At 46.2% G+C, this 26897-nt stretch overlaps 3 protein-coding genes across 3 annotated transcripts; 1 reads left to right on the top strand and 2 right to left on the bottom strand.

The window, feature by feature from the left end:
- Positions 1 to 8943: 8943 nt before the first annotated feature.
- CABS01_09577 (uncharacterized protein) lies at positions 8944 to 9993 on the bottom strand (the record flags this gene model as incomplete). Its single annotated transcript, XM_060542934.1, has 1 exon — positions 8944 to 9993. The coding sequence occupies one exon, from the start codon at positions 9991 to 9993 to the stop codon at positions 8944 to 8946; it is 1050 nt and encodes a 349-aa protein (XP_060400150.1).
- A 1244-nt stretch (positions 9994 to 11237) lies between these two features.
- CABS01_09578 (C6 zinc finger protein) lies at positions 11238 to 12836 on the bottom strand (the record flags this gene model as incomplete). Its single annotated transcript, XM_060542935.1, has 4 exons — positions 11238 to 11569; positions 11662 to 12169; positions 12219 to 12362; positions 12555 to 12836. 4 exons carry the CDS (start codon positions 12834 to 12836, stop codon positions 11238 to 11240), a joined length of 1266 nt encoding a protein of 421 aa, XP_060400151.1.
- Positions 12837 to 18667: 5831 nt separating this feature from the next.
- On the top strand, positions 18668 to 19837 carry CABS01_09579 (uncharacterized protein; the record flags this gene model as incomplete). Its single annotated transcript, XM_060542936.1, has 1 exon — positions 18668 to 19837. The coding sequence occupies one exon, from the start codon at positions 18668 to 18670 to the stop codon at positions 19835 to 19837; it is 1170 nt and encodes a 389-aa protein (XP_060400152.1).
- Positions 19838 to 26897: the final 7060 nt, after the last annotated feature.

Here is a 26897-nt window from a genome sequence, read left to right on the forward strand (position 1 = left end):
TCTACTAAAAATAAGAATAGAAGTTCTTCTAGCCCTATCCCCGACCCTACCCAAACTCTTATTAAGTAGTAAATAGAGGTTAAGAAATAAGAAAAGTACTAAGAAAAGTCCTATTTTATTTTTAACCTCCTTTTTAAGTAAGTTAGCTCTAGAGTAGTTACTAAAATCGAAGATTTAGATAACGCTTTTAATGCCTTTAAATAGATTAAAAGTCGCTATATAATTACTAACGAGCTTATTTAGGAATAACTTTTTAAAAAGGTTACTAAGCTCTGCCTTATGAGAAATAATAGTATAGTCGATTTTCTTAATAAATACTAGTAACTTAAGGCCGACCTTATTTTTATTAGCTAAACGTATATTAATAGCTAGTTAGTATTGAATTTACTTATCGGACTATTACGATTTTATAATAACTTTAAAAGTTAGTATAACTAGATTCGTACTTAATAAACCGATAGATAAACCGATCTTAACTTCTTTTTTAACTAACTTCTTTTAGAAAAAGAAAATATAAAGTCTCGCCGTAATAATAATAACTTTATTAATAATTAAGAAGGTAATAGCGGAAATAGTAGTTAGAACGGTAAATGACTAAAAAAGGGGGGTAATAAGTTATAATTATAATATACTAGCTATAGGAAGTAAGGATACGAGATAAGTAAATATTAGTATATAAATTTAGATAAGGTACTTAAGGTACTAAGAGAAAAGTAGTAAAAGGTAAAGAAAGATAAGGGAGGATTTAAAAGTAATAAAACTACTAACTTATCCTCCTCCTCCTCTAACTCTAAGCTTAAAGAGCTTTGTACTATAACTAACGGCTATGCTTTCTTTTCTTTTTACTAATCTATAGCTACTAATAACATAGTATTTAATATACTCGGATTTACTAATACCCTCGATATTAATATCGGACCCTAGTTTTCTAGAGTAAGTATAGTAAACCGAGAGATTATAGCTATTTTTAAGTATATAATTAACTATAATATAAATAACGATATTATCTAAACGATCGTTATTATAAGCCTCCTTAATCCTTTATAATAGGAGTATATAACTTAATACTTTGCTAAGATAGCTTAGAAAATAGTCTGCGAAGCGATTTATGCCGGCCGTATCGTCCTTTAAGATCGAAACTAAATTAATAGTTAATACCCTATAGTAGATACTTTAAACGAGTTTATAAGTACTATAGTTAAGACTTATCTCTTATTTTATATATTAGTATAAGGAGTAATTTATAAAATTAAAAACGCTCCTAGCGTCTTTATACAGAACCTCCTTAAGATTAGTAATAGTCTTAATAAAAAGAAGAATACCGACGTTAATAATAAAAATATAGATAACGAATACTATAATATTAATATCGGTCTAAATAACTAACCCGATAGTAAGCTATCTCTCTCTAACCTCTTACCCCTAGGTCTTCTTATTAATATAAAACCCTAGATAACTTATAAAGGGGAAAGCGTTTAGTAAGGGGATTTAGAAAAAAGGGTATATAAAAGAGAGAGAGATTACTAAAAAGAAATATTTTTTTATAGACTATTAGAATATAATATACTTTAAACTTAGGATCTAAGTAGCTCGGATATTATACTTCTTAACTCTAGAGTAAATATCTACCTATTTAAAGATAAGAAATAGTTTACTATTTTAAGACTAATTAATATAAATATTAGCTCTATTAATAAGAATGCATCTTTAAGAGTAAAGGGGGGAGGTAATATCCGTCTTATTTTATTAAATCTAAATAGTACGGAATAACCTCTTACTCTTACCGAGGTTACCTTTATACTTAGAGCGTATTATAATATTGTATTACTTTCTTAGCTAGTTATTAAAAGTAAACTTTAAGGTATTTAGAACGATTAATAAATTACTATTTATAAAAGAAAAGAAGTCGTTAGCTATACTAAGTAATCTAACGGACTCTTTTACCTATAGTTAAAAAGTACTAAGAAGGTCGCTATATTCGGATCGTTATTTACGGGCCTTATTACGTACGATAATAAAGTCTAGCTATAGTACTAAAAACTCGGATACTTTAGCTTTTATAATATAATTTAATTATTAAGAGTTAGTAATAGAATAGATATTACTAAAACCGATATTATTAAAAAGATTAATATAAACGAGATCTACCCTATATACTAGTTTACTAGAGCTTTAAATAAAGTTCCTAGAGATTTAGTAATAAAACGAGAGACGGAGTTTAGAGCCTTAATATATATAGATACCTAGGGTCCCTACCCTATTTAAAAATACGACGATACTAAGTACTTCCTCTTTATTATCGACGATACTATAAGATTTACGTTCTAAGCTCTTATTATTTTTAAAGTAGCTCTCCCTAAGGCTTTTAAAATACTTTACTAAGATATTAAGAAAGCTTTTAAAGTTACTATTAGGGTATACCGTTTTGATTAGGAATTCTATATTAGAGCTATTGGAAACTAGTTAATAAAGATTAATTATTATCTCGAGCTTATAGCGGCCTAGTATTATTATATAAGAGGAACTTATAAGAGGGTTAACTATATGATAAGAGATAAAGCTACGGTTATAATCTAGGAGCTATCGGTAATAGGCTAGATCTTAAAAATTATTACTAAAAAAGCCCTAGAATCTATCTCTATCTTAGCCTTTCTAAAGAATCTCTAGCTAGAAGTAGTCTACTACTCTATCTAATTAAAAAACCGATCCCTATTAAGAATACTTAAAGTTAAGCTTACCTTATTACGTCTAAACGCTAAGAACCCTAAAGTTTAAAAAGAACTTAGAGAACCTAATACCTCTCGAACTACCTACCGAATACTATAGGAAAAGGTATATAATAAGAAACCCGAATTTAATAAAGAGTTAATCTAGGGGAGTAGGGTTTAGGTTACTATCCCTCTAAAAATTAGGGATAAAGGGAAACTATATGTACTAAGGGGATAGGTCGGATACTTTATTAGAATAGACTCTAAAGCGGTTTACTATATCTAGTTATTAAATAAGAAGCGCCTTTTTTAAGTTAGGGTTGCCTAGGTTTAGTAAGGAGTTAGTTTTAATAACCCTTAGGAGGATATATAAGATTAATAAGGACCTATCTAACTAAAGAACTATATAGAGGATCCTATAACTATCGGAGATTAATTAGGGGGAGTTACTAAATAATTAAAGGAATAGTAGCTTAATAACGAACGTTTTTAAGTTAAAAATAAGAGCGAAGTAAAAAAATAAGGGGGAGGTAACGACGAGTTAGAACTACTTATTATAGATATTAATAAACCTAATAGTAAATATACGGAATAGTAAGAGGACAATACTAACTAACTTACTCCTATACACACTCTACCTAGTTTATAACTAAATAATAATAACTCTACTAACACTAGTTATAGTCGAATTATATTACGATTCTTTGCTATAACTTCTTTTACCTCTCGAGACGTAAAAGGACTAGATAATAATTATAAAAAAGACTATAACTCCTCTTTTTCTAACCGTAACGAGGAGCTAAAAAGCTCTAGTAATAACAACAAACCCATAAAAAAAAAAGAAAAAAGAATAAGCAAAGCCCTTTATAATAAAAGAATTAAGTTAAGTTTTAATATAGCAATAAGATTTATAAGCGCTACACTAAGAATAGTTTATACTACTTTTTTAATATAAGCATATATAATCTAGAATACTTAGAAATCTTTCTCTACTATAAGAATTATAAAAAAAAGGGAAGGAAGTAAGAAAACTATAAGCTTATTACTAATCCGGACGAGATTGAAGCTTATTACGATCTAGTCTACTTAAAAAATAAGTAAAAAAGGGAATAAAAGAACTAGAAAAGACTACTTAAAAAACCTAAGAGATTAGGAGTCCCGGTAGATAAGAAATATTACTAGTGCTTTAAGTAAAGATATATATACGACGATAAGACTCCTTACGAGACTTATACTTTAAAAAAGGTTAACTATGTTCCCTAAGGGTTTAAGAAGTTAGATCGTTATAATAGATATAGAGGGAGAAACGGAGTATACGAAAAGAAGAGACCTTATATAAAGTACGTTAAGAACGATATTAACTACGCTTAGAACGGATAAGACGGGCTTATTACGAGGGTATAACTAGTTAAAAAAAAGACGAAGATTAAGTATATAAATACTTAAGAATATAAGTATCTCGGATATTAAGAAAATCGAGTTACGATTTATAATAGAGGATAGCCCTGCGCTTATTACGTTAAGAAAAAGAAAAAGGGAGAGTAAAAGCTATATATTTACCGTAACGAGTTTCTTAACTATTTTAAGAAATAGAATATAAAAGGATATGATATTAGCGAGGATAGAAGACTAGTTTTTAAAAAAAACTAAGAAAAGTATATTAATATCGTTAATAGAGTATGAAAGGGAGTAATAATAGGCGCTGAGGTTAAACTATTTATAAAAAAGACTTTAGTTACGAAAACTAAAGCTACCTGAGAAGCTAATAAGACGAAGGCTACCGCTAACTTATTAAACGATAACCCTCTAACTTAGTAAAGATTAGTTTATACTCTAAGCGATAGACTACTTTATAGTATTTACGCTATTATATTTAGTATCCTCCTTTAAGTACTGGATATTCGACCTCCTTTTATAAAAGACCTTATAATAATTTATAATAAGCTTCGTTAATAGAATCTAAAGTACGATATAAATAATAATAACATATTTAGGGCGGACTAACTCGTAGCAATAATACTAGAATACGGTCTATATTAGCCTATCCTAACTATTTTTTAACTTAAATATATACTACTAGGATCGCAGATATATACTTACCCCCTAGATCGACCCTTACTCCTAGAGACTTAATAAGTTATTTAAGTCTATAATAATAATACTAAGAACGGAGAGTATTTAAGGTTATACTAGTTAGGCATACGACTAACTAATACCCCTACTTAGACCGTACCCGCTCTCTCTATTCTAACGAAGACTATTACGACTAGACTTATTATAGACTCGTTATTTATATTTAAAAATAATATTATTAATAATAACGCTAAATAAGGATATAACGATGCTCTAAATAACGATATTAATAATTTTAAAGGGGAGATTATAGTAATCTAAAGTTACGAGTTTATTAAAGCTTTATAGGAAGAAGAGTTAGATATAGAAAAAGACGATAGATACAAAACGGTAACTAATAATATCGATAACGATATTATCGCTTTCTTTCCTTATTACTATATTACTATAATAAAGATAGATACGTCTACTCTACTAAACCCTACTAACTATTAATAAGTTATAAAGTTATACGATACTAAATAATAGAGGTTAGTAATTAAATAAGAGAAAGATGTACATACTAAGAACGGTACTTTCGAAGTAGTTAGCGAAGTATCTATACTACCCAGAACTAAGGCTTTGCTTTCTTAATAGGTATAAGTACGTAAAATTAGGCCTAATAGAAGTATTACTAAATATAAGGTACGACTTATAGTAAGAGGAGACCTATAAAAAGAAGGAATCGACTATAATAAGATATATACCGCGGTTATAAAAGTAATAACCTACCGAATTCTAATCGCTATTATAGCGATTCTAAGATAGACTACGTATTCTATAAATATTATTATAGCCTTTTTTAATAACAACCTTGCTAAAACCGTATATATAAGACCTCCTTAGGGCTAGAAGCTCCCTTAGGGGACTCTTTTTAAGATCTATAAGGCTCTCTATAAACTTAAATAAGCTTTACGAATATAGTATGGTAAGCTCTTAATAATACTAAAAAGCTAGGGGTTTAAGGTCTACCTTTATAATAACTACGTTTTCGTTTATAATTCTCTAAAAGTTATTTTTAGAATCTAGGTTAATAACTATCTTATTATTAGCCTAGATAAGTATTAAGTCTAGCTAGTTAAGAAAAAGCTAAACTTATTTTTCGAAATAAAGGACGAGGGACTTATAACCTACTACCTTAGACTATATATTAACTAAAGACCTAACGGTATTCTAGTTTATTAAAAAAAGTATACGGAGAGGATTTTAAAACGCTTTAATTTATATAATTAGTATAGTAAAAAGATTCTTATATAACTAGGAATAGTACTAAAAAAATCGGAAGACTAAGTTAACGAGGCCTAGAGGACTAACTACTAGCGTAAGTCCGGATTTCTTAACTTTTTAATAAATTAGACGCGACTAGACTTAGCTTTCTTAACTTACTTTACTACCCGCTATAACTCTAACCTAAGTACGGGATATTCTTAAATACTTAACTATATTTTCGGGTATATTAAAAAAATACTAAGACGAGGTCTATTTTATTAATAAGGATAGAAAGGTCTTACTAGTTTTTTTAATAGTAACTATATAGGATATAAGGATATAGTAAGATTTATAACTAGGTAGATTTTTATATTAGGGGGAGTACTAATTTTATAGAGCTCGTAATAGTAAAAGATAGTTTCGATATTTACTACCGAAGCTAAATATATCGTAGTAGTAGAGGCTACGAAAGAGGCTATTTAGATTAGGAACTTTATTAACTTTCTTAATATTAACGGACTTTATTATGAGAGTATATTTCTTTATATAGATAATAATATTATTAAAAAGCTTATTAAGAACCTTAAGTTCTATAACCGTACGAAGTATATTAATATCCGATATTATTTTATACGTAAACGAGTTACTAAGATTAAGGATATTAATACTATCCGTATTAATATAAAATATAATCTTATTAATATACTTACTAAGCTACTTACTACCTAGAGGTTTAAAGAGCTTATAATATTAATAAGTATAGAGAATACTACATAAGGGGAATAGGAGGATACTAATAATAGCTAAAAGGATAATAAGGTATAGAGTCTTATATTAGGGGGAGATTTAAAAAGAGGTACCCTAAGATATTTATACTTTTTAAAAGGTTTAGGTATATAGGATACTAAAAGTATTTAAGCTACCGAAGGTAGCCCTTTATTAGTATAGTCTATATAAGGGACCTAAGAGGATCTATTATATTAGATAGATCTTCTCCTTCTTTATTTATAAGTTAATAAAAATACTATTAATCCTTTTTACTAAGTACGTTTAGCTATAAATCGTTACATTCTCGTGGTCCATATCGTATTCCTCAAAACTAGATCCGATAGAAAGTTACTTATCGATCCAGGTATAGAAGCTGCTAACGATTTATCAGCTCACTCATTGCACTAAATTCTCACTAATTACGGAGGTAGCGATTGACCCCGCTCAAATGAAGAAGGAAAAAGAACACTCACGAGCTTTCTTTACGGACCCTCGTTCCTCTCGTATTCGTCTTCACGACGCAGACGACGATAACGGAGCTTAAACGGGAGAACTACGTAAAAATGAGCTCTGATGAACTTCTGACTTCGAGTTGACACCTGTGAATAGATCGTTCATATAGACCGACCCTTTTCGAGCCACTGTTATTATCTGTATGTCACCTGCCGTGATTTATAACAAGGATACCTTTCTAGTCGGAGCTCTGTGAGTGGGTGCTTTTGGGCGCCGTATCATACCTGGGCAAACAGGATGAGGCAGGCACAGCCACTGCAAAGCTGGTGTATTATCTCTGTCGTGATGCGACCGCTGAAAGGCCTGCCTTTCTTTCTTCCTAGGGCAAGCTCTACTGGTATGCTGCTTTTGATGGACACTTGAAGCATATTACGTGGTGTGCTAAGACTGCTCAGTTCGTCTCGTCTCGAAAGAGTCGTTCCTTTGTTTTGATATGCGTGCTTCCATGCTGGCTCTTTCGAAAACCGAATCTGACTATCAGGTTCATAAGTCGCCCAGCCTATAGGCAGATATAGGCGCGTGCAGACAAAACAAACTCGGTCTTTGGCAAGCCATTAGGTCTTCAAAACTGGCCCTGGATTTCACTATAGGCTCACAGGTGTATTGCAGGCCAGGTGGACGCACTTCGGCAGATCATCTGGAAGCATACGGGGTGGTGTGGAGGAGTTATTTATTCGTAAACTCATACTAAGACGTCTTTGGCTTGTGTGTCATTTTTAATCTTGGCAGATGAACAAATGGACCATGCTTGAAGTACAGTCACTGGATCTTGAACCCAATCTTTGACCTGTATGAGTCCAAGTGATGGATGGCACCGGCAGGTCTTCGATTTTAATCGATCTACCAGCAAGACTGTTAGGTTCCATGATCATGCCGAGCTTTGGCAGCATACATAGGGCCACATTGGGCAAGGAATCATGTTGATACGAAACGAAGTGGTCCATGTTCTGGAATTTATGCCAAATCTGCGCGGGTCGCCTGCTTGCTGGGCTGAGTGCGAGTCTGAACTTGGAATTGATCCACAGGCTCCTTCGAGCTCAGGTAACATCATGACATGTGTTGAGACCAGCCGTCTATGGGGGGAAGGTTGAGCAACTTCAGGTCAAGATCGATGACGACTTTGGACTCGGGAGCAAATAGTGGAGTAAACGTACATTTCTGCTCTTATGAGCCGGTATGCGGGTAGTAATCACGTTGGGATGAGGTGATATGTGGTCTAGAAACGTCGGAAGATCAGGAAATTCGCCCTCGTGTTTCTCCAGAGACGATGAATACACTGGAGCCAGCGGGTATTCAGGACGCAGGCACCGCCTTCGCTAGGTACATGAGAGAATTATTCTCCTCTCCTAGCACCATCGGATGAGGAGACTTCTGGCGCAGAAGTTGCGACTGATCACTTGCAAGAACACACAAAGGATTTCGACCCCCGGTGGCTATTTATCTTTGGGAGTCATGGGTTCAAGCCATCCTGCCGACCCTACCATTTCGCAGTCTGTATTTCTTACCGAGTGTGGCCGAAATCAAGGGATACCATGGCAAATGAGACCATTAATGATTATATTCAGGAATATGTTCTACCCCACAAGGAAGACAGACACCGAACGGAACAATGAACAGGGCTTGGGAATCACTACTACGCTCCCCCAGAAGCTCCAGCCGCAAGTATCACCATCTGCTGCATCCGTCTCCGATCAACCTCCTTCTTCAACATGCAGACGCAACTCGCAACAACTAGCACCTCCACCGCCTCTCTTCTGCCGTCCTTCGAGTCAGCCCACCTCATCACATCGAGCATCAGTCTGCCCCCATTCCCCGCCGTTGTGCGCCCAGTTCCCCGCGTCCTCGTTTCCTTGCCACGAACAAACTGCGCGATTCTCGTCTTGTTCTCCTCCGTCTTCTTCCCGCCTGCCAGAGCGACGGTCTGCACGAGCTCGCAGACGAGTAGTTGGTCGGCGCCAGGCACTGTAGCGCGTTCTTTGCGCGTGGCATAGCGCCACTGGAAGGTTCCCACTGGCGTCCTGAGAATTTGGGTGCGGGAGGTGAGGGACTTGGAGACGATCTGGAGGTCTGCGGCGCTCACGTCTACCTCGCGGTGACCATTCTCCTCTTCTTGGAGTGATACCTCCGTCGAAGAAGAGCCAGAAGACGCTGGAGGCGTGGGTACGTGAAACGGCGCGAGAGCCTGAGACGGTCGGAAGATGGGAGGCTTCCCCGGCCCGAAGCGGTAGAGCGTCGTGCATACGGGTGTCTGAGATGCGTCGTCACCCCTAAGGAGGTGGCAGCTCCCGTCATTCCGCGAGAAGCGGAGGGAGACGTATGCCGGGACAGATTCCGCGCTCCAGGAGCCCGCTTCGACGTGGTAGATTGCGATCGGATCGGGCCGGGTGCCGAGGGGGAGCGAGAGCCATTGCTTTCCGGTGGTTTCGATCTGCAAGTGAACTGTGGGGGTGAAGAAGTCTCCTGGGGAAGAGGGTTCTGGGCCGCCATCACTGCTGGGCACGGCTTCCGTGTCTTGCGGGGTGGCGGTTGTTGTTTGATCGTAGGCTGGTGGTGCAGGACTGGAATCGGATGATGTCGATGGTGAGATATCTGCGAGCTCGATGCCTGTTGCCGAGGAGTACGTGGGCAACGAAGAATTGCTGGGCACAGTGTGCAATTCGTCTGCAACGATCGTGGTCGACATGATGGACACGGACAGCTATGCTAGTCTTTAGATGAATATGTTATGTGTATCAGAGACGACTCTGCCTCGAAGACAGGACGAGATAGTTACGCCTTAGGGACGTCGCGAACAAGAGGAAGGCAATATAAGACGCCAATAGTCTTCGTTTCTGACCAGGAAGGAAACACTCTTGACTTTATCCTTCTCACGCGTCCCGAGACTTTCTTCACTGCAGTGCAATAGGACGGAAGGCACACTCACACAATCTCTTGCCAGAAAAGCCTAGTAAGACACTGCCACCAAAATTAGTCGAATGCGAGGAATGCGACGACGGCGGACTTTTCTCTGCGGACTTTCCGCCGATTCAAAAACTCAACATTTCATTATTTCGCCTCACTGATCTCTGACCAATGAAGATTCTTCAAATGTATCCTCGAATTCAAGATGTAAGATGCGCAGCAAGCCTTCGAGATTCGACCTGTAGTGATCACGTTAAGTGAGGATAGTCTGTCAGCCCAAAGATCAGGAAGGCTTCACTTTTCAGGAAGGCTCAGCTGCATCGAAACACCTACCGCCTCCGCCCCCACCCCCAAGCCCCACCAGCGCGCTCTCTCACCGTATTCCTCGCATGTCTTACTTCCTAGGTACTTTATCGAGAATCGACAACAAATTGGGCATTCTTCAGCCGAATTTGTCGTCCATGCAAGCACCTCGTCAGGCATCCTCTCGGACGCCAATTGGTTTGCACGGCCCCACCTCCGGTCCGTCGTATTCCTCGTTTCGTACCAACCGTCCAATCATGTACGCCACCACCGGGGCGGTGCGCCTGTGGTTGACCGGGGAGGGGCAGTGCCGGCGGGCGGTGACGAGTGGGGCTGTAAACGGCACTCACCGAGATCGTTTGCCCTGCTGATGAAGATCGGCAAAGATCTCTTTTCTCCTGCCCACCCCGCTCGCTCTCCAGGGGGACGTTATGCTTGTCTATCGGGGGCGTTCGTCTGGTCTGTGAGTAAGTGGATATTGAGCCAAAGGAATTAGGTTCTCAATCAGATAACTAGATCGTCGGACGGGAAGGGCTTGATACATCGTGTTCGCTCTTGCGGATACGATGCGTCATCTGTCAAACAATACTAGTCATTTTCATTTGCAATTTTGACAACAGATTGTCCAAGTCTTGACAGCTCTCAATAGATCGGAAATGTTTCAGAATGAATAAAGATGTGGTGAAGACAGTATCACATGAACCTCCGCCAGCAAAACTTTCCTCAAAACTTTTTCCCAAAAAAGGTCAGGTCCTGCTTAAGCTGCTCCTCTACCCATAAAGGCCACCGATTATACACCAAATGCTCATCGTCGATCTGCCGATTTAGGTACCCGAGCCACCGAATGATGCCCAGATCCACCGCACTCTCCTTTGGCGGCGCCTTCTCGCGACATTCGTGCTCGGCGTTGGTCACCGTGGCCATGATCTGCTTCAGCGCGATCCAGTGGCTGGCCAAGAGGACCATCGTCTGCGAGGTCATGTCGATGACGCGTTGGAACTTTTCGTGTGGAAGCTGGATCCACCAGCCGTAGTGCTTCGAAAGTGTCTGATACGCTGTTTGAGCAAGTCGGTTGTTAGTGGTTCACTTATAGTATAATGAAGGGAGGACAGGCCAGGGATTCCATATTTTAGGGAGAATAACGTACCCTTCCAAGACGAAGTATGCAGCTTCGTCGCCATATCCAAAAGAAGCTCAAAATACTCAACCTCCACCCCATCCCGACAGAGACCCCTCAACCCACCAACCGCCTCGACAGCACCGTCCGCCCACTCGGTCCGAATCAGCGGCAGATCCACCATCTTGGGCTCCAGCACCGCGCTCGAGTCCTGCCCCATCAAGTTCACAAAGATGGGCTTGATGCCCTTGATGTACATCTGCGTGCCGATGATCAAGATGCCGCGGATGAAAGTCATGTACTCGGTCATGCCGTCCTCAAACGTCACGGACTGGAACGTGAGCGCGAAGCACGTCGCGACCAGGGCGTTGGCGTGCTCCGGCGTCGTGCCCTTTTGCTTCGGCAGCTCGGCGAGGGACTTTTTGATGGCTCTTATGGCCTTGATGCGGTGCGCCATGGCGAATGCCAGGAGGCTCGGGTCCGCGTTCATGAGGTCGCAGGCTGCCATCCCGAGAATTGCGTGCATGAGAAATTCGTTCTGTACGGGTTTAGTAGGGTCTCTCATCAATTCAGTTCGTAGAGCTCACGGTTTGGGACAAGCATGGAACCTCATGGGTCCAGATGTTTTCGTTACCTATCGGGTGGTGAGGGTAGCATTGTAGCATAAAGTGTTGGAAGAACCGCATATCTTGCAAACTGAACAGCGGCACTTGATGATGCGGCTGGGTACACTACATTAGACAATGCACATGGATTACAAATGTTGAAACTGACATACTTGGTGCACAATCGTTGGAGCATTGGGATACTCGCACTTCAAGCCCATTTTGTTACAATGCCCACATGATGGTTGCGTCTCTTGGCACTTTTATATACAACGTCAGTTTGCGAGAGAGTGGAAATTGATGGGAATGCCGGCTCACCTTAATTCGCCTTCTCTTGCAGTTGAAGCACCCTCTGCGACTTTTGGTATGCCCTCGTCTCTCAAGTCGCTGCTTCTGAGCGGGACTGTGGCGAGACGAACCTTCTCCGCTTGGCCCTGAAGCGGAGGCCCTGTTCGTGGGTGACTCGGAAAGAGTCTCGCTCAAATACGTATTCTCATCTCCGAGCAACATGTCTTCACCTTGGAAGAAGGCCCCATAGTCAAAATCACTAAAGCTTGGGGCGGCTGCGATGAGAGGAAGTGATGAAGGAGCGGTGTCCATGATGAAGCAAACTTGGCTGCTTGAGTGCTTGAAGGCCTAAAAGCCAGTGTGCGAGTTTGACTATAGACGGTTTGAACGGTTTAGTTTTGATGAATAGCTTCAACGGTCAACCTGCAGTAATTGACGTCGCTTTCAGCTAAAGCTGGTGCCAAGGCAGCCACGTCACGTGTGGCAGCACCAAAGATTGTCATCGTGACAGGGCGTCGGGCGATCGATAGGCCGCCACAAGTCTTAGATCAAGCGTTGCTAGATGCCATTGGCTGCCGATCACCGGCAATCGCAACTGATGTTTGCATTTCGGAGGCTGTGCTTGACAAGGCTGTCTGAGGACATTACCAAAATCTCTCCCCGTTCACTGAACGACAGCGTCTGGGCTTTGATGTGAAGAATGGTTGAGTGCAGCCTCAGTTCGCCGCGCCGCCGATGAAGTTGGTGATGCCGAAAACTGGGCCTCTTCCGAACGGACGGCTGCCGGGGTGGGGTGAGACGAAGCGCCCGCTCTCCTCTACGTCTCACATCGGAATAAGTTGCCGTGCTCTACCTTACCTCCAAGATGGGAGTGTCTCAAACAAAGTATAGAGATTGCGAGCAATCTTGCACTCGATCGTTTAATCCATTTGGCTGCACCACCGATGAAAATGAGGAGACATTAGACAGGAGACAACAAACTCGGTCTTCAATCTCGGCAACTTCATTGAGGATTCAAAACCGAAACCATCTGTCGAGTGCCAATGCCGAGAGGCGCCTATTGAACATTGATGCCAAGGAGCTGGGTAGCGTCCAATTCTTGCCTATAGAAATGCTTCTCGGGCACGCGTTTCTTGTTGGTGCATCGGCAAGGCCTTGTCACATTGAACAAGAAGCCAGTATAGTTCACTTGACAGGATGTCTGCCAATGGAAGCAAATGATCATTCGGTTACGTGACATGCCTAGTCTCCTTGGAGTCAACCTCTAAACCCTCATGGCTGTCGGTTGAGTCGTTGGGGAACACTTAGGGACTGTTTCGATGTCGCAAGCAAACCTAATTGCGGATAGACACGCCGCCGTCCTTGAGCTGACCTCAATCGATGGATGAGTGTGTCCGACTTATTGACGGGATTATTTGCATGTAATCCTGCAGGAGCAGACTTGAATAGATGTCAACGACTGCAGCTGAGCCAACACCGTTACATGTGGGAGGACAAGCATATGAACAGGAATGAACCAATCCTGGACGAAACGAAAACAGTAGAGTCACCTAGAGCTGATGTAAGGAAGCTGGAGTGGCTTGCAGCATGCAACCTGCAGGTAAGACCGTAAGACATATGTCGGGAAGAAACGCGCCAGACTCCCGTATGAGGAAGCTAGAGTAACCATAAAGTGAGACTTATGGAAACATAAGTCCTTGCGGGTCCTCTTTGCGCTTGCCGTCGCGCATGAGACAGTTCAACCTTAATAAAGATTGACATCGGATGAAAGCAATGCGTTCGCTCACTGGGCGACCCTCGAGGTCGACTGTTCGGATCGTGGGTGCAACTATCCGACGTTTACTGCGTAACGATCTCGGGCGGGGTTGACAACACTCAAAGGAGCAGAACTAGACGGCTGGCAGTGCCGAAATGATTACGTACGTCGTGATGAATCGTACTATTTAGGAGCAAAGCCTCGTGTCCTGATATTGTCGGACCTTGCGCGGGCCGGGGCTCTGAGTCGCGTGCTATGGAAGTCGGCTTCAGCCTCTGAAAAGGCAGTGAGCCTGGCAGACTGCCAGTGAGTCCGAATGATCTGAGCGTCCAGAACGGTATTTACTGCCCTGATGGAGGACAGCGGCCGGCATGGCAGTCCCGGGTCATGGAGCCGGTGACATTCCGAGGCTTTAGCTTCGGCGTGGCGCAGTGTAGCCCTGGCTGTCGCATCCCGGCACGTCTTGCCCTGGGCTGGAAGAGGACGAAATCCTGCTCTCGACTAACAAGCTTTGGATGATCCGGAGGACTGGCCGCTGGCCTCATCGGCTCTTTGTCAGGGCGGCAGGGAAGTAACGGGACAGACTGGGCGAGGAATGTGGGCGGCTGTCAGAAAAGGGCCAAACATGTGGAAGTAAAGTGCCAAAATGGGCGTCGTGTTGGAGTGAAATGGTGCTCTGATGGATGGGATTCGCTGGACGTGTGCCCCGTGGCGGCGGAAGCTCATTTCGCTTAGGGTTTCACAGCCGGCGCCTTGGGGTCTGGCTTGCCCGGATTGCTGGCCCTCCCGGGTCTGACGCTGTCGAACAGTCGTGGAATCCCCCGAGGCGACTCCATCTCCCGCGCTGAGAGTCTGGACTTGGTGCGCGGTCGATTTTCCCTGGCGATCCATCTGGGTCCACGTAACCGGCTAGCCGTAAAGAGGAAAAGACGCAAAAGGGTCAAGACAACGACACCGTGGGGCCAGCCCAAAGTGGTGAAACGGGTCAAAAGCGCGGGTCTTATCGTGCTCACATGAATACGGAGTAGTCGGCTTGGATTAGGCCTATTCACCCATGACAATGGCATCAGTCCTTCGGGTTGCCCCAAGCGCGGGGCTGCCATCCCAAGTCGACCGTTGTCATCCTTTGTTCGTCTGATACATACTGGGCGCTGCGGGATGGGACACGCAAAGTCGTTGTAGGGTCCGCCCTGCCCACTGAAGCCATTCGCCATGCCAACTAGGACTATTCGGCCTGAGGGCCTCGTCAGTACTGGGGGCGTGGTCAGCGCCGCGCAGGCGTCAAAGAAGACCCCCCCCTCCCCAGGGAAGGTGACTCGTTGGCTCCGAGGCTTCTCACTGAGGGCCACGCAAGGGCAGGCGAGACGACGAAGGGGCTTTCCCGAGCGGCAATGTCCGGCGACAGTCTTGCTCTAGTTGACATTGATAATTTTGGACGTCTCCCTGGTGATGGCAGGCGCAGGGCTTTTGCCATGAGAGAGCCATGGTCTATGGAGGTCGACCGAGGGAGGAGAGGGAGCGGGGGCCAAGGCAATAATGACGATATTGGAGAATAGTGACTTGGTGTTGGAGGCGAAAAGAGAGGGATTTTTCTGCAGCAAGAGACTTTCATCAATAGCAGAGCGACTAAGATGTTGACGGAGGTACAGATAAGGCACTCAACCACTGACCCCGAGCGAAACGTCAAGGCTTTCATGTTGCACTCAGCAACGCGGCTAGCCAGTCGAGCCTAAAGTGCTAAACTCAATGGTGACAGATGTACTCCGTAACTTGTGTGCTTGTAAGCAAGTGATGGCAGGAACAAAACGACGTTCTGATTCTCACCTACCATCGGCTGCCACCTGTGCCTTCCTCGCCAGCCAGTGCGTGCATCAACTTCTTGCAGCCGCTGACTGGCACAACTGGGTCGGATGGAGAAGGGGGCCCGGCGGTTGAGGGGATAAGCAAGGAAGGGGACTCTTGTGGTGAGGTATCTTTTAGCCGCGATGGCACTCAAAAGATACGAGACGAGGTCGTATCGAGCGACGTATCCTTGGCGCCCGGTGTTTCCAAGGTTGCGCCGTGGTGCCGGTTCCTGCAGCATTTGCCCCCCGTTCCTGCATAAGCCAGGGGTGAAAATGGCGCTTCTTGGTCCATTCGCCGCTCAGCCGTTGGCTCTCCCATGGGCCACTTCTTCCAAGTTCCAAGCAGCAAACCTTTCCCTCCCCCTCTTCTTGGCTCTTCGCTGCTTGTTGTTACTGGGAAGCTGGCCAAGAAGGCCAAAAGAGAAAAAGAAGAAGAAGAAAAAAAAAAAAAGGGCCAGCCAGGCCAGCATCAGTAGTGGAAGGGCGAAAAGTCCATAGGCGAGCGCTAGTCCGTCGCTGAGGTGTGAGTGGGCGACAACCCAAAACAATCCAGATGTGACTGTCCGTTTCTCCCTCGTTTGGCACCATTCGACTAGCTATCGAAGCTGGATCTGGTCAATTTACCATTGCCCTAGAGTTGGAGAGCCAGGAGCCAGTGAAACCGAGACTCCATTAATTAAGGAATAGAGCCCAAATAGCTGGAAGAAGGAAATGGACCGTTGGCTCTGGAACACAGATCCTTGGCAATTGAACAATGGCATTGAGTTGAATTGTGGTGACTGACCTGCTTGGAATGTGTCTTATGTCACTGTGGATGTCTCTGATGCTGCCAGCCCACGATTCACCACGGCAGTTCTTTGGCTTCTCCGCTCCGGGCAGCTTTTTTTTTTCTTTGGAGGGGATCGAGGTTGAAGAGTCGAGGAAGTCCTGGGTAATCATCTGTCATCAGGACGCAACGCCAGCACACCATCCCGGTTGTGCTGAGTGCCTCTCCCGTCTGCCAAAGAGTCAGTTCAGTCTAGGAAGATCCAGAGTGTCTAGACCACACGGGGGGGGGGGGGGGGGGGGGAAAGGGAAAACAAAAATTTGCGGGGGATCCGAAAAAAAAAGCAGGCCGTGAGGGTCGCTGCCCCCCCCAAAAAAAAAAAAATGGGAAAAAAAAAGGGGAGAAAAAAGGGGGAAGAAAAAAGGGAAAAAAAACCAAAAAAAACCGCGCCCGGGGGGGGGGGGGGGGGGGGGCAAGCAGGAACCACAAATTGGCCGGGATCTGCAGAAAAAAGCATGGCCTGTGAGTCGCTGATCCCCCCATAGAAAACAAAATCTGAGCAAGAAATCGGACGAAGCAATGGGACGAAGCAATGGGACAAAAAGCTCTGATGAACTGCCCGGGGGGCGGCAGTTCCCACTTTCAAATCCACCTGTTACTGTTCACATAGATATCGATCACATGAGTGTAACCACGTATGTAGACGGGTTTTCATGCAAGTCCAGCAAAGAGAAGCCACTGAAATGTGTAGGTACGGGGTATCTTGCGGATAGCTGCCAACCACGACAGCGACCCGACATGAACAGCAACTACCAAAAAGGGCCGCAAGTCAGGGAGGTACGTAACTCCTTCAGGAAGACGACTGTCCTAACAAGGGCACGCTCCACCTGCCACGGTTGTAACTGGCAGGAGCGACCACTACCGCACCACATCCCTTCCCGGAAAGCGCGATACATCCGGCCCGCTTGCCCCCTGCTTCTCCTAGTGCGCGCGGATAGGCAGGTACGGAGGAAGGGGTCACCACGACAGTTCGTACCTCCTCCCTCCTTCCTCGTGGTGAATCGAAAATCAGCCCCGTTGGCTCCAGTCAGAGTCGTACCTCTGGGTCTTTGGGTTGCCATCCTCCATGGGTGGTGTCTTTTGCTGGCGTAGGTAGGTACCTGTGTCTCTGCAGCCCCGATGGGCCGGGATCCACAGTCCGCACCTGCTTCCCGCATCCCAACTGCACCTGCATCTGATGTGCCTCCTACCTGCCCACAACCGATCGTTTCCCACGCTCCTTCCTCCCAGTCGACCTCACCTTCCCATTGTTTCCTTCCCTCGTCCCTGCCTGAATTTGTTTCCTCCCCAGCACCCAGTCACTTGCCTTCTTAAACTCCCTTCCTCCCCCACACTCTCCCTTCTTGTTGTTTCCCCTTCCTCACACCAACCGGCTTGCCTGTCCCTTCTTCAGTCAACAACACATTCCTTCACCAACGGTCGCCAGCCTCGACCTTTGCGTACAAAAGCAGTTCGTTGTCAACCCAATTCACCAACAACAACCGCACACCACTTTCATTTTTCGTGTCTTTGACAGACCGAACAAACAGCAACACATCATCACTCCTTCTGTGTATCCAGTGATTTTTCCACCCTCCTTCCAAGGCCGGTACTTCACGCCTCGTCAACCTCGTCGAGAAAGAAATCATCAACAGCTTTTCTCATAAGCACCTTCCTCGAAAATCACAAATCTCACCAATCCCCCACACAAGTACAACATCCCTCGAAATCAGCCAAGATGTACACCAAGAAGGCTCTTTCCGTCGGCGCTGCCTCCCTCGCCCTCATCGAGCAGGCCATGGCTTTCAACGCTCATCGCCACCTTCACCAGGACAAGCGCGAGCTGAAGTATGACATAGTCACCGAATGGGTCACCGTCACTGTCACCGGTGATGAGTCGGTCCCTGCTGCCACTCCCACTCCTACTCCTCAGCCTGCGGCCCCCGAGGCCCAGTACACTCCCACCACGACTTCTACCTCGATTGTCGTGATCCCTACTCCCACTCCCACCCCGATCTACGCCACCCCCAGCACCACTCTCATCAAGTCGGTTGCTCCCAAGTCGTCTTCCCAGGCTCCTGTCGCCGAGGCCTTCTCTGAGGCTGCCGTTGCTGTTGCTGCTGTGCCTTCTACTTCTTCCGCCAAGGCCACTGCTTCCGCCGTCGTCAGCTCCAGCTCCACCGTCGGAAAGCGTGGTGTTGCTTACAATGATCCCACCAAGGTCAACGCCTTCTTCACTGGCGCCTGCACCAACTGCGGCTGGGCTTACAACTGGGACTCTGCTGACAACGGCATCACTGCCACGGGTGTCAACTTCGTTCCCATGCTCTGGGGTCCCATCGACACCCACACCGCCCGCTGGGCCGAGAACGTTAAAGCCTCCATCAGCAAGGGCTCTACTCACATTCTGAGCTTCAACGAGTGCGATATGCCTTCTCAGTGCAACCTTGGCGCCGCCGATGCTGCTACCCAGCACGTCAAGTACATGAACCCCTACGCCACCACCGACGGCAAGAAGATCCAGATCGGAGCCCCTGCCATCACCAACAGCAACATTGCTGGCCAGGGTCTCGACTGGCTCAAGGCTTGGGTCTCTGCCTGTGACACCGCCGGCTGCACTTACGACTTCTGCGTCACCCACTGGTACTCTCCCTCCAGCGCTGCCGACACCCTCTTCAGCCACCTTCAGGCCGTCCACGAGGCCTGCGGCAACAAGCCCGTCTGGTTGACCGAGTTCGCTCCCTTCGGTACCACCGATGAGATCTCCAGCTTCGTCTCTACCAACGTCCCCAAGCTTGACAGCCTGTCGTACCTCGACCGCTACTCTTACTTCATGGCTTCCGACGGCGTTCTCAACTCCGGCTCTGGCCTCAGCGCCCTCGGCCAGACTTACGCTGCCGCCGCCTAAGCTGCTTGAAGCAGTAACGGTTGACTTCTTCGATTCTGGCACACAATTACTAGGGATAGCAAATGTGTATTTTTGGTTCACCGGGATTTTCGGGCGGGCCACTCTGAAAGTGAACAAACACTTTCTCTTTTTCTTCTGCTGTACATACAGTTAACCATTTTCTCTTTTTCGGGACTTTCGCTTTTCACATTCAGGGGTAGTCACTCGCTGAATACTTTCTCCTCTGGATGATATTTCGGGTCGGGTTTGGCTCTCTGGGTATACCCGACAATGGTGTTTGCGGAATTTTTCATAAAACGGGGAAACGGGCTCCAGGACGATCCATACGAGGACCAAAAGGATAGACTCACGAGCTACGAACACAAGGAATACCAGGCTGCATAAGCCACGTTATCACATTTTCATCTGTTTCTCAAGTGACTCTGCCTGCCGCGCTGTGATGTCGTTATGGGGTGGTCTTTGGAAAAAAGTATGTCCGGACGTACCTTGATAGTAGGTTCATCATCCATGCTAATGACTACTTTCGCCTTTGCAGTCTATTTTGCTCGTGACTGGTCACGTGCTCAGTCGTCAGACTGACGGTCGAATGCAGGAACTAGGTTATCTAGTGTAAAGCAAAATGGAGTTCGTATCATGAGAGGCTTTGGTGAATATTCGCAGCCGTCATATTCCGTCTCAGCAGCGTGCATTCTTCACCGGCACAAGTTCCGTCCGGCGAGCTATTGCCCAAAGTAGATACACAGCACGAGGGACGTCACAATCCGTTACGGCACGAATTCCATTCGGTATATTACGGTGTGCTGAACAATGTGGTTTTAAGCTTCACCTGGGGTATGTCACAGATGCCCGTGCGGTTGGACCGGGAGTCCGGGAGTTCCATACTTGGTTCCTTGTCCTTGCCTTTGTGGGAAAGGAAAAAAAAGTGTTGCGTTTCTTACGTAGGTCGGAGCTCTCTCCAAGGGTGAAGAAGCTTTTGTCCATGGCGGGATTTGATGACACATGCTGACTGGAGGGAAAGGCGGAAACGGATGAAAGCTACACGTAGGTGAGGTGGTGATGGGAGCGCGAGAAATGTTTTATGCCGAGCCACTCGTTCTCGTAGCGATGTAGTGAATGCTGAACTCTTTCTCCGCGTTCTGAGAAGTCGGGAGAATGTGCCAAGGAACGCTGAGTCGGTAGAGGACAGAGTGAATCACACTGACGACGGTTGAATCTTTTCCAGAATCAGGAGCAGAATTTTGAGGTTCGGGGCAGGTACGGCTTATGATGTGCTTGGTGATCAAGTATGATGTCAGCTGCCCTTTCGACGCGACTGCTGCATGCGACCTTGAGATGGAGACCTGTTCGCCGCTTTGCCACCGGCTTATCTTCAATCCCAATCTGATCCGTGAGCGTCAAGCTGTGAGGTTCGCGTAGATGAGTGATCAGTTTCGTGAATCAAGGTGTTCTCGCAATCTCGGAAGGCGCTTGAGTCTCGCCCGAGTGGGATCCTTTTCGAGGGCGCATTCAACTCGATGATGCAGGATGCAGAAGCTCCATGCAGACCAGTGGTCCCCAACTCACATACTATATCAAAGGAGATATTCTTGACGATTGCAATGTGAGAAAGCTAGGGTTGCTCAAATTGGGGATGAACGCCTCATTCGAGGAGTAAGGCGATGAGCCTCTTCACTGCTGCCCCCTGGACGAGCTACGGAAGGCTCCTCACGCGTTTGGGTCCAAGTCGAGAGTATTGGCGTAGCAAGGAATCTACAGAAGGGCGGCAATCTGAATTTCGACGTGACCCCGTCCGAGCGAGAAGACCAAGGAATAGTACAATCTTCTTGCGTCAGTTCTAATAGGCTGCGAAGATTTTGCCCTCCTTCTTTGGATTACCTTTCGGAGCCGAGAGATTCGCGTAGAAACGCGAAACTTTCCTTACCATAGTGAACACTCATCTCTCTTGCAAAAGTGCATGAAATGACAGCCAAGAGCGAAGGTGTCACTAACCAGCGATGGTGTGAGAAAAGAAAGTGTGTTTCTTCAGCACTTGGTTCTTAGGGAGGAGGGGAGATAGGGAGGACGAGAAGGACGAGATGGAACGGAGAGATTTTGGAAGTTCCTATTCACCCGAGTCTTGGCTTTGTGTTGCCAATGTTTTGGGTGAGGTGATGGTGCTGATAATGGTGTTTGAACAGCCGAATGGGTCGGACATGCTACCGTAAGCTCGCTCTACGCTGAAGGTACTTGCGAGAGGACAGGCGGGTGACATCTATCGTAGTGTTCCTGTGAGCTGGACATGTCAAGGCCAACTCGGGAAGAAGATCTGCTGAGACGTCGGCGAACTACCCAGGTATAACGGTGAATGTCAGGTGCCGGAGATGGAGGATGTCCGCCAAGGTCACAGTTCTGTTCGCGATTGCTTTAGTATGCTTCGCAAATGATCTCTGCGTATGTGACAGCTCACGAAGGTGGGAGCCTCGAGGTCGTGAAACCCCACGAGGAATTGACGAGAAAACTTGAGACGAAAGATCGCGATCTACCCCTTGGCGGCAACGTGCCCTTCGACTTTGCCATGTCCGAGATATGGGGCTTTTTTATTTCTTCGCCACCGCCGACTCTGTGAAGGTCTGTACCGACATGACCAAAATCACCATGATGTGAATAGGTGAGAGGGAAAAGGGAGGGAAATCGGAAAGTGAGCAAGAGAAAAAGTCTCAGCGCCGACGAACCATCGCCGATGAATCGAGCAAGAAGGGACGGCGGAACGGCGGCATCGTCGAACCATGCCGACGATGGGATGCAAGGGAGATTTTCTACTTTGCTTGGAGGTTTTCAAATTCCTGTTGGTGGTCCATGTCGGCGATGAGGGTTGTGAGATACATGAGCGGAACCGATGGGAGCGCTTTTGCTTGATTATGCAACTGACAAGACCAATCTCATAGGTAGAGATAGACTGAGGGCTTCGAATGAGTAATACAGATGCAGTGCATTAAGCACTCATTCTTCTACGGCGGGCAAAACGCACTCTATTACTTTGGCAATTTGCATATTAGCCTCTTTCAACTACAATTTGGACTTAATGTCCAAAGGCTATATACAAACAATTGTGCGGTGCTAAAAACCCGAGCAGCTCGCATTGCGTCAATACTTTTACGACATTTGTACAGACGATAAGCCAGTTGAAGAGTTACGGGACGAGACTGTGCTCTACGAGAGCCTTTCCCCTCGAGCCACTTGCACGGAGAGGGGAAGGAGCATGAGATCACGGGCGCAAGGGCCTCATGGAAAACGGTATCCGCAGAAGATCAGTATACCACCCTTGTCACCCTTGTTAAGGACCCTCACCTACCCCAGGAGACCAAGAGATTGGTGGAGATTCTGTTTAAAGCTTGTGGGAGAAAAACTGCTCAAAACGAGCATCATAGCTTTTAGGGACACATCATAGGAGAGTAGAAACTCTCCCCCGGCTTCGACATCCGGACGGGCAAACTACGATCCAATCATCAGATCAAGGCAAAACAGTACAAAGCCACACTATTACTCTCGTGATGTCAGAATCAGTCCAAGGGCGAGAACGCAAGGATTCCCAGTCTCGTGTTGCGGTGGAGTTGCGTCGGGTCGGGATATGGGTCACGAGTTGACCTGGGTTTTGGAGCTTACTTGGTCCTTAGGGGTATGTTTAAACTCCCTACCAGGTAGTGTGGATCTGACCAGGGCAAAGCAGTGACTCTCAATGGCCAAATTTTTGTTCGACGTGCACAAGAATCTCGAAAGTAATGCTACTGATGTAATCGCGAGAAGCATGGGCGAAGATACCTGACAAGGGGGTTAAACTTTGGCCTGATACCGTAGTAGGGTTGGGCTGGCTGTCGAAGAGCAAATCTGAACGTAATCATGATAGGCTTCCAAGCTTTTGAGGGCGGGATTGGACCTATGGCGAGATGTAATGGGAGAGGATGGGGGTAAGGGATGGTGTAAGTGGTATTCTGGCTGGCTTGACTCGTGGAGGTCAAACTGTGAGCAGGGTACGCAAAAACCACCGTTTCTTGGCCGTTAGCTTAGACCTTTGCTCGAGTTAAGCTTCAGGATACGAATACGTTGCTCGAAGAAAGAAAGAGGCTGAACCATTGCCGGGAACGGGTGCGGATACCTTTGGTTACACCCGAACCGAGCCGGCTTCCTGGTGGATATCCGTCTCTCGGTCCTCTCCGTGATGTGGGGATAACCCGGCGGCGCAAAGTGGAGTCTGGATGAAGACTTGCCGTCTTACTCCTCTCGTTTTTGCCATTGTGCCATGGAATTTGCCCACGAGGAACGCCAGGCCGCGGATGGAGACATGGCAGCCTGAGCGGCAGGACGGATGAGAGGAGAAGATGCGCAAAGAAGGTAGGCTTTGGTGCGCCTAGTTTACGGAATGTACAGATGTGATACTGATTACCCCAAAATTGGGTTTCTCGGTGCTAGTATTAGAGTTGAGGAAGGTCCAATGAGACGGAGATGCGATGGCCCCAGCGCTTGCATGTGTATGAGGTGATGGAGATGCCGCGTGGAGGGGTTACCTTACACATGTCATAGTTGGCTGACCTGACGTACCCTTATCTACTAGCTGCAGTTGCAGCCGGTTTGCCGCCATATCTCGTGATGTGCTTATGCCAATGCCTATACCCCCCCTTCTCATACTCTTTCTAATTTAGTGCTTTAGAGTGTATGATTTCCCAGAGCAACTTCAATGCGTCGTTAGCTAAATATGGCCGTCAGCTCTCGCACTCATCTCATGGAGGGGAACCTTTTTACTTTGCCCCTCATTCTTCAGCCAGTCAATTAGCTCCCGCGGCACGCAAGACAACGGATCTCGATCTCTGAATGGTTGTATGCAGCTGTACACGTGGTCGAGGCGGTCTACATTAGCCCAACAGCATGTGCAAGGAAGCTTGCGTCGCTTAGATCTGACCTTTCCCCTTCTCGATATCTAAGATCTTTTATCCCCCAATCTCGCCTTTCGCTTGCGCCTCCCCCTCCATCTCTACCGTCTTACATGAACAAAGCGCTTGGTCCTTCCATCTCTTTGCCCGCATCTTCTAGTAACCCTACCACCCGCCAGGAAGGAAACTTGGGTTATCGGCTCTATCATACCTGGGCAGGGCCAGGGTAGTGTCAGCCTCAAACCATTCCGTGTGGTGTTCCATCGACTTACTCAATTTGGTGGTTTGTACTGCGTGATAATACGAGTCTTCCGAGAGACGAGATGCCTGCTGGAGCGCCATCCCATGCACTTCACAACTCTGTTCCATCTTTAGTTACTCCGATGCTCCGCTCCTTCTCGCACTCGTCTCGTGCTGCGGCCCCACATCCGTTCACCTCAAAGCTGCCTTAGTACCGTGGCTTGCTTTCTTCACGTGCGTGTGTGCTCGAACCCGATATTGATATACAGTAGTCGGGGCCTCTCAAAATCACTGCCCAATGACGACCCCAAGGGACGCAGTGACCGTAAAGCAGAAGAGGAGAAAAGGAGAAAACTCCAAGATAAAAGGAGAAGGAAACTATATTTCTTCATGTTCATCCCTCTCGACATTGGACAACGAGATCCCTAAAGCGAGAACTCTATCTTTACATATTCCGTGGATCCCACGCCATGAATCCCACGGGAGCAATCCAACGAGTCAAACGGATTCTGCTGCCCGTGCTTTGGATACAAAGTCCGAGGGGGGTTTGTAAAGACGCCTACCGAATCGTCGAATAGAAAAAAGCGCTGCGGGCGTAGGCAAGTAAAAAAGAATCTGCGAAGATTAGGCGAAAGATTCAACGCGCGGAAACAAGATGCCTGTGACTCCCTCGCACTTGCAAAACCTGCCTACTACGGTAGGCAAATGCATCTCATCTCTTCCCTCCCCATGTCCCTTAACCTTGTTATGCTATGCAAGCACTTGGCCGTGCCAAGCCTTTGAGACACAAGCATATTCACAGAGACGCGAACGGGATGAAGCACGTTCCCTTTTGGCGTCTGCCCCCCTAAGTCATTGCTAGGAACCTTTGCCACGTTATGCTGGACAGCGATAACCAAATCCCGAGAAACTTGTGCGACTCGGGAGTCTAAATCATACAATATCTACAGCCGCGAGGGACAGGCGGTGCCTCTTGCGTTCTGGCAGTCAGCGTAGGGTAGCAATGGAGCAGAACTCCGGGGAGAGCTTAGCAGGCGAGGCAGGGTCCGCCTTGGCTGTAAGGTTTCTTCTATTCGGACCATGGTGTGTGGAACAAGGAACAGTAGCCTTCCAAATCCCATCACCCAGAGTCAGAATATCAACTCTATTGACATTTGTTGACTCGAAGGAAGCGAATAGCTACTGCAACTTCTTATGCTGTCCAAAGCAGCATGCTCCAAGGAACTTCTTTTCTATTTTGGACCATGGATGATGCCTCCACTACAAGACCCCCAGTTCCTTTAACAGGAAACCCCATCCTGCGACTAGGGAGGTCGTCCGTACAGAATGATGATGGAAGAGGGGCCGCTCCATGGTGCGAGGCAGCGGGAAAAAGCCAAGACCGGGGAGACTACAAGCCTTCCCGGCCTGTTTCCTGGAGTCGTAGTTTAACATGACTTATGGGCCCTTGTCACCAAACAAGAATCTCGATTATAGGCTGAAGGGGAACATGATACTCTCTTTACGGGTCGGTCTAGACGACCACCGGCGGCCGTTTGGTATCTTATTTGCGCACGAACCGGGCCAGTATAGCGCGCGAGAACCCGCGTTTGAGAAGCTCTAGTCCTTGCTCTCGTTTGCCTGCACAGCCAGCCCAATATCTTGATGGAATCCCGATAGTCTCAGCGCTCTTCTCAAACATGTCAAAGATGGGGGAGGGGAGGCGACGGGTACGTCCGAGGAAATTCCCACGTGTCGCGGGGTCCCCAAAAGCCAAGCCAAGCCAAGCTCTCCCTCCACCCCCAGAAACCACACAATGCGCGCGCGCATGAGGAAACGTCTCTCTCGAACAAGGGAATAGGGTAGGAAGGCGTCAAACGGAGCGAGACTCCGAAGTTCTCGACAGTCCAACCACATGGTTGTAATCTTCCTTTCCG

The sequence above is a fragment of the Colletotrichum abscissum genome, assembly GCF_030869225.1.
Source record: "Colletotrichum abscissum strain IMI 504890 chromosome Unknown Scaffold_23.1, whole genome shotgun sequence".
Lineage (NCBI taxonomy): Eukaryota > Fungi > Ascomycota > Sordariomycetes > Glomerellales > Glomerellaceae > Colletotrichum > Colletotrichum abscissum.